Source organism: Mercurialis annua, linkage group LG5, assembly GCF_937616625.2.
Source record: "Mercurialis annua linkage group LG5, ddMerAnnu1.2, whole genome shotgun sequence".
In the NCBI taxonomy this organism is placed as follows: domain Eukaryota; kingdom Viridiplantae; phylum Streptophyta; class Magnoliopsida; order Malpighiales; family Euphorbiaceae; genus Mercurialis; species Mercurialis annua.
Window position 1 is genome coordinate 34,324,666 of NC_065574.1, and position 8,480 is coordinate 34,333,145.

General features: G+C 35.1%; 1 protein-coding gene across 1 annotated transcript; it reads right to left on the reverse strand.

Moving 5' to 3' along the window:
* Positions 1-6,615: 6,615 nt before the first annotated feature.
* On the reverse strand, positions 6,616-7,777 carry LOC126681799 (uncharacterized). The gene is made up of 4 exons (XM_050377352.2): positions 7,606-7,777; positions 7,103-7,526; positions 6,919-7,000; positions 6,616-6,837 (listed from the first exon to the last, which is right to left on the reverse strand). Exons 1-4 carry the CDS (start codon positions 7,607-7,609, stop codon positions 6,616-6,618), a joined length of 732 nt encoding a protein of 243 aa, XP_050233309.1. The 5' UTR covers positions 7,610-7,777.
* Positions 7,778-8,480: the final 703 nt, after the last annotated feature.

Here is an 8,480-nt window from a genome sequence, read left to right on the forward strand (position 1 = left end):
TTGATATTTCCAAGATCAAAGTGCAAAATCAGATCATACATTGTTTATTATTGAGGGAGGTGGAGCAGCTAAACAAGTCTGAATTGTGGTTTGAGGTTGGCGGTCATAGGCTGAAATTCGGAATCGACGAATTTGCTTTAATCTCGGGTTTAAACTGTCAAGGTGACAGCAGTAAGTATGCCTATACAAAAGTTGAAAATGGCATTTTGGATAAGTACTTCAGCGGGTTGCAATCTGTTTCTAAACAGACCCTTCAGGATTTTTTCAAAGATAGGCGTTGGGAGTCGGAGGAGGATGGGTTTAAGATAGCATTTATGCATTTTTTGCATAACTTCTTGCTTGCTTCACCGAGGACTGCTCGTATCCCTTTGAAGGACTTTGACGTAGTTGATTCGGTTGATTTGAACGACTATCCATGGGGTATTGACGTTTTCAAGTACACGTTTGATTCTTTGTCGAAAAGAGCTGTTCTTAGTCTGGGATTTCTTATTATTGAAGACAACATTTACCAGTATCGCCTTCAAGGTTTCCCATATGCACTGGTATGTTGGTTCTACGAGTGTTGCCCGGCGGTGGAAAATACCTTTGCTTAGCTAGTGAACAAAGCTGCTATCCCGCGGATTCTGAGGTGGCAAGCATTCGTTCCTGCAAAATACATTGCTGTTGACAGGGATTTATTTGTTGAGATTCCATCCGATGAGGTTCGTATGTGTTAAATTTTCAATTTTTCAAATGTAATTTATCATTGACTCTGTTTTCATATATGGTGTTCATTTGTTATGTTTAGATGATTTTCCGATCAATTGTTCCAACCCCGGCAGAGATGAATGCCCTTCGTCTAGGTGACTTATTCAAAAAAATTAAGGGAAACGAGGAGGGTTATTGTCCGGCATTTAATATATTGAAGGACGGTGAATCAACATCGAACACTTCGGATTTAAATGTTATGGAAGAGAAGCTAGAAATTTTGATGGCTGGTCAAAAGACGATGAAGGATGATATAATGGATTTGAAACGTTTAGTCACTTCCAAATGTTCCGAACTTTTGACAGTTGTCAATTCATTGAATGCAAGGCTAACTCTTATTGGTGATTCTAAAACGGTAATTTGTTTTGATTTATGTATTTTGTACTTTTATCACTTAGAGTTTAGTTAAATATAGTTTATGTTATTTGATACTATGTTATTGTAACTTGATGGGAACCTAATATGAACTCCATATCTGTATCAGGTTGAAATTGAGAAACATGATGTTTCTGATGGCTTGCATATAAGGGTTGACAAAGGAAAAAAGGTTGTTCTTCCTGCAGAGGAGATTTCAAAGATACCAAGTAAAAATGGTACTTCTATAGTAACGGAACGAGAAGAAAGGGATGGTAGGGAGTCTGCTGTTCCTGTTTCTGCTGATACTAAAGCTACTTCCAGCAAAGAAAGGGATGGTAGGGAGTCTGCTGATGAAGAAGAAGGTACTGAAAAATCGAATTGGAAGATTTGGTTTGCGAGAAGGCTGTACTTGAAGGCAAGGATGACCGTGGTGAACCTTGTGTTATTGTTTCTTCCAAACACGTTGATGTTATCTCTCCGACTTTTGAGGTATATTTAATAATTTAAAATTAAGTTGTTTTGATTAACTATATTAATTTGTTTATTGTCAATTTACTAGGTTTTGCGACAAAGCGAGTTGAATTTAAAATCTCCAGCAGATGACACCATCAATCAGACTAAAAAAAATGCAAGTGAATCTATTGCTGAATTCAAATCAAAGGAGGTATTGTTTTCTTTAAATTATATTTATAGTTTAATTTTATATATGATGGTTCACATAAAGTACATATAGAGTTGATATCAGATTACTTACTGTATCCTCTCTTATGTTTTTGGTAGTCTGGTCCTTCTTCAAGCCGCTTCATACCGACGCAAACTGGTTGTAAAGTCCGTATTTGTCCATTTGATGCTAATCACATTTTATTTAGTGATGCCACCAAACAAGACATCATTCATAATTGGCTGGAAGAAGGACGTCCTAAAGGGGCCAAGTTCGTATCTCGACTAACTTTTTTCAGTTCTGTTTTAATGCTCACTTATTTAATTTTTTTTTTCTTTATTTGTTTAGAAGGCAAAGCTGGATATACGATCAAAAGATTGATAACTTCCATCCCCGTCTTTCTCTTGGCGTGGTTGATATTCAAACGAAATCCTGGTTTTACCATCTCTACCACGTTGGAAAGCCTATTGAGTGTTCTATAAGTATATCCATATTTCTTTTATTTGTTCTTTTTTTTATTTTATGTGTTTATTATTTGAATTACTCACGATAGTTTTGTTAATAACATTGTTGTGACTGTATGGCTACTTAACCTTGATTTTTGTTTATTTGGCAGCATGTAGATGTTCTCTTTTATTATCTGAGAAAGAAAATGAAATATGGATGTGCTGCAAACAGTAGATGTACGTCTACTGATAATTTTTTTGATCGGCGTATTCAAACTCTCTACACAGCATACAAGAAAAAGCAAGATGTGTCACTTGTTTCTTCGAAACATACAGTGGCTGTCTACATTAAAGGTGGTGATATGCGTTGCAATACGAAGTGGGCTAATGTTGACGATGTTCTTTTTCCGATCAATTGTGTTAACGATTGGCATTGGATTTTGGCTCGCCTGAATTTCAAGGAACGATGCATCTATATCTACAATTCGTTGAGGTCGGCGCAATATGACAGATCAACAACTGAATATGTTACCTGCTATAGTGTGTTGCTTCCACTATTCCTTCAAGCTACCAATTTTTATGATTCTCGAGATGACATCGATACTACTGCCGGTGCTTACGAAGGAAAGAGAATAACTTATCCGTTCAGAATAGAGATTGTGGAAAACATGCCTATCCAAAATGATGTGTAAGTCTATAATTTGTTTTTAATTTTATTTAGTTAGGTTATATTAAAGAGTTATGGTGACATAATAGGAACTTAATGTCAACCTTATGTCTTATGTTTTTTTATTTTTTCTCACTTTTCGTAGTGATTGTGGAGTTCATATGTTTTCCGCTGCTGAGTTCTTTGTTGATGGGAAAGTTATGGGGCATGATTATGATGTCAAAGAACACCGTGCTCGTTACGCTTCGTCATTATATTTGTATGCTCGTTGGAAGGAAAGCTCTTCTTGTGTTAGTGAAGATGAGGGTCCTCTAAAACTCAAGAGAACATCTGCCTAGGGAGTGAAGAGGAAGCTAATTTATGGAGGTTCAAGATGAAGAATGTTATTGTTTTTTGTTTGCAAAGAAAGTCTCTCCTTTTTGTCACACTTTTATTTTGCTTGGAGGACATAAATGTCCATTTATTTCTTATTTCAAGTCTATTTTAGAGTATGTGTAAAAACAGGTAATTACAATATGTGTAGTGTTTTAGCAAATTTCCGCAAAATAGTGAATTGTCAATAGTTATATTAAAAGGCAGGAGTTCAATTCTGTTTTTCAGTTCGGTTCCATATTAGAAGTACAAAAGTGAGAAAAAATATTTGGTATTACACCAAACCATAAAATCAAACTAAACCAAAGGAATCAATTGAATGTTTGGCTGATATCTCATAATTCCATACGTTCAAACTCGATTTGTGGCTAATATCTCGACGAGTTTTCATCAACACATCGAGTTTCTGCTATCCAGTTTTCCACAAACTTCATGTTGGGCTGCATAACTACTGCCATAAAACACCAAAATTCTACAATCTACATTCAAGGCAATATAAAAAGCATCTCTCAGTAAAATTCATACTTTCAAGCAAGCTACAAGAAGCCAAAAAGAGTTTAATAAGCGGTAAAATTTCAGTCACTAATCATCGTCTTCGTCTTCATTGTCACTGTCATTTGAGTCTTCAAGTACATCAGTGTCGGCATCATCATAATTGATCGTAGTATCATCCTCCTCATTGCTAGAATAAATCGGGTTTGAGTTTTGACCTTGAAACAATTGACCAACATCAACTTCATCCAGTAATACATCTATAGGATGCAAGAGTTCCAAATTTTCACCACCAACTTGATCGACTTCATGACTATTATCTGCCTCGTATTGCTGATAGGGCTCATCATTCAATATTGAATCTTCATTGCGCACTTTTTCCTTTTCTGGCACATCAAATATATTCCTGTGAAATGATTTTTGCACAATTTTCCAATGACCTCCATTTTTCATATCGCTGACATAAAAAACCTGCTGTACTTGAGAACTCAACACGAAAGAATCACCTGTATACCATTTACGGCTCATATTAACAGAAACTAAGTTGCCATCTGTTTTAATTCCATTTTTATAGCCAACATCCCACCAATCACATTTAAACAAGAAGACATGATTCCCATTAACATATTGGAGGTCAATGATATCTATTGGCACACCATTAAACTCGATTTCTTTCGACTTATGCTCTCCCGTAACTGAAACTCCATTATTTTGAGTCCGACGAAAATTATCACGCTCAACTGTGTGAAACCTAACTCCATTGACAATTATCCCACTGTACCTAGCAATTCGTATATCAAGACCTAATCCCAACGCATATATATGATCTATTGCTGCAACCAAACCAGTAGCACGTAAGCGTCCAACCTGAAAAATAAGTTTAATGGTGAAATTAGAGGCATAATTCAATATTTAGTACTTTTGTAGCATCATACTTACACACTCCTTGAACCAACTGGCAAATCCTGCCTGGTGTCTTTTTTGCACATCTATAACACTTTCCTTTTGTAATTCTTCAATGTGAATCATGCACAACTTTTATAAAATTAGATAAAAAGTGTAAAATACAGCTATTTTGAAACTTTAAAGTCTTTGTTTTTTCAAAATAAAATAACTTACTTCAGATATTCATCAACATCCTCACAATTGTTAAGCACATACCACTGTAATTTTTCAAAATCAGAATGGGATAACGTTTTATATTTTGTAGCTCCTAAAGGTCTTGCATTGTTTGAAAATATGGAAAATCCATTTTCCACTCCTATTTGCACAGGAGAATTATTTCTCTCAACGCGATTATATATTGTCTCAACCCCATGAAAATACAGTGAACAAAAGTTCAAACATTCTTTAGTGATATACGCTTCAGCAATTGAACCCTCCGATCGAGCTAAGTTACGTACATAATTTTTCAAAGTACGTAAGAACCTGCACAAAAAATTTGTTGTAAATGTGAATAAACCATATAGTTATATAAAAAATAGTTAAAACTGTAGCAAAAAAACGAAAAATAAAATTTCCTTATCAACTAACCTCTCAATAAAGTACATCCACCTATAGTGAACAGGGCCTCCTAATTCTACTTCACGTGGCAGATGAATTGCCAAATGCATCATTACCACGAAAAAAGATGGAGGATATATCATCTCAAGTTTACATATTATTAAAATGATATCGCTCTGCAACTTTTTAACTCTAGATCTTTTTAAAGTCTTCGAACAAAGCTCCTTAAAGAAAGAGCTCAACTCTGATAATGCAGTGTAAACCTCACTACGCAAAGACCCACAAATTGATGCTGGAAGTAACCGTTGCAAGAATATATGATAATCATGGCTTTTCATCCCCATAAATTTGCAGTCCTGAACACTTACACATCGAGAAAGATTGGAAGCATATCCGTCTGGCAACCGGATTGACTGCAACCATTCGCAAAACTTTCTCCTTTCAGGCTTCGGTAATGTATAACAAGCAAGTGGCATAAGAAATTTATTTCCCTTTTTCTGTATATGTATTTCTTTTCTTATATCCATTGCTTCTAAATCCATTCGAGCCTTAATGTTATCCTTAGATTTTCCATCAATATTCATCAACGTACCCAATATATTTTCACATATATTCTTCTTAATATGCATTAAATCTAAATTATGACATAATTTTAATGTTTTCTACTAAGGCAATTCAAAGAATATACTTCTCTTTGTCCAATTGAGCTCTCCAGGACCACGTGCACGCTTTTTTTGGTTAGGTGTCTTCCCAAAAACAAGGCTTTTAGGAAGCAAATCTAATTGCCTTAGAACTTCATCTCCTGACAACTCTTCAGGCTTTGACCCGTGCTCTGGTTTGCCATCAAATTTTCTGCTTTTTCTCGAAGAATGTTGGGCATGTAAATATCTCCGATGACCCATGTAACATTGCTTCACTCCATTTTTTAATGTTAACGAACACGTCCACTTATTACACACAGGACATGCCAATTTTCCTTTTGTGCTCCATCCAGATAACATTCCATATGCTGGAAAGTCATTTATTGTCCATAATAATGCAGCATGTAATTGAAAATTATTACCGCTATATGCATCATATGTTGTCACACCGGTCTCCCATAACTCTTTTAACTCATCAATTAATGGTCTTAAATATACATCGATATTATTTCCGGGAGATTCCTTACCAGGAATAAGCAAAGATAACATCAAAAAATTCTCCTTCATGCATTTCCATGGTGGTAAGTTATATGGCGTCACAATCACCGGCCACATGCTATAACTCGTGCTCATATTTCCAAAAGGGTTAAATCCATCACTAGCAAGCCCAAGTCGCACGTTACGAGCATCTTTGCCAAACCAAGCATATTTCTGGTCAAAATCTTTCCATTACGTAGCATCAGCTGGATGTCTAACCGTATCATCATCTACACGTTTCTCCTTATGCCACCTCATATTTTCACCAATATCTTTAGACATAAATAACCTCTGAAGTCTAGGTACTAAAGGGAAGTGTCTAAGAATTTTTTGAGCAATCTTCTTGCGTTTTTCGAAACCTAATTTCCATCTAGGGGCCTTACAAGTTGGACACGTGTCAAGATTTTCATTTTCCTTCCAAAATAGCACACAATCATTTACACAAGCATCAATAGTTACGTAACCGAGTCCTAAATCACGCATCAATTTTTTAACCTCATAACTTGAGCTTGGAAGGGTTTCTCCTTTCGGGAGTGCATCCTTGAACAACTCCAAATTCGAAAAAAATGACTTATTACTAGAATTTGTGAGTGCTTTGATATTAATCATCTTAAGAAGAAAAGAGAGCTTTGAATATTTTTGACTTCCAGGATATAATTGACAATGAGAATCATTCCACAATTTAGCAAATTTTGCTACTTCTCCTTCTAGCATGTTATTATCTTGATTGGCAAGTCTGTCTTCCATGTCGGTGTCCATAAAAGTTGCATTACACATATCATCTAACATTTCTGAAACATCATTTCCACTATCCTCCAATTCATTGTCCGAATAAATAGAGCCATCAAAACTATCACGAGGTTGAGAAGTCTCACCATGGTGCACCCAGTTTGTGTAGTTTTCACTAATTCCATATTGATATAGATCCATTTTGACTTCTTGCAATGGCTTCAAATAAATATTGATGCAGTTCTTGCATGGACATCGAACTCTGCCATTTGAATCAGTAAAGTCTTTTGCAACATTCAGAAAATTTTTGACCCCTTGAATATAACATGAACTAAATCGGTACGACTTCATCCAACTTTTGTCTGATGGCGTCCCTTTAATTCCAAAATAATATATTAGGCAACATCAATATTTGGTACAAATCTATCAATTGAAAATATAATTAAAACTTACCCATTACAAATCAGATACCGTTAGCTATTTTAAAAATATCTCCAATTTCTTTCCCTGAACTACATGCGGTTCTGAAACAAGGCTAACATTTGTTTAGGGTTACTGTTAAAAAGGTTGAAGACCCTCTCTAATGAGGTATTATTAGCCAGAAATTCTGTTAAAACTTGCATAGGTTATTACCTTAGAAATTTCATGCCATTTCAGTTATAAACATACTCGAGGTAAGGCTATATAATCGACGACTTTTTACACGTTACTCGAGTTTATACGTCGTTTGCAATGTTAAAACTCGATGTCATGCTTAAGACTCGACGAGTTACATCCTTAAATCGACTTTTTTATCTCTGTCAAAGCACAAACTTGATGTAAGTCTTAATACTCGACGAAATGGAAGCATAACCTCGAGTTCTTGTTTTTACTGAGATAACAAACTCGAGAATAGCTGATAAGTCGTCGAGTTTGAAGCCCGACCTCGAGTTTGTACGAATCAGTTGAAAATTTAAATTACCAATTGAACAAATAAGCAATTTGAATGTGAAATTCATCCTACATTAATCAATTTAGTCTCTTTTCTTAAGTTAAAAAATACCTGGACAAATAAGCATCAACAAACACAGAATCAATGAAAGTGCGGCGGCGTCAGAAGTGTACAAACGTATGGATTTGATGCGGTAGTGTGGTGTCAATATTCAGCAAAAAAAGTTTTTCCCTAATGAAGAGTGCTTCGATTAACCTAATTTCGATATTTGAATCTTAATTGTCATATACCTTTTTTTATCAAAATAAAATATAATTTCATAACCCATTTAATTCTGTTATCATTAATTTTTTTCAATTCCATGGTGACAAAACATTTATTAATCATAATATCATTT

What these genes read in the sequence shown, in the direction of transcription:
- LOC126681799 (XM_050377352.2), bottom strand. An exon ending in GTAGCAAAATTTGCTAAATT is followed by an intron (nt 7,001 to 7,102) that starts GTGGAATGATTC and finishes CACAAATTCTAG; the next exon opens with TAATAAGTCATTTTTTTCGA. An exon ending in TTCCAAGCTCAAGTTATGAG is followed by an intron (nt 6,838 to 6,918) that starts GTTAAAAAATTG and finishes CTATTTTGGAAG; the next exon opens with GAAAATGAAAATCTTGACAC.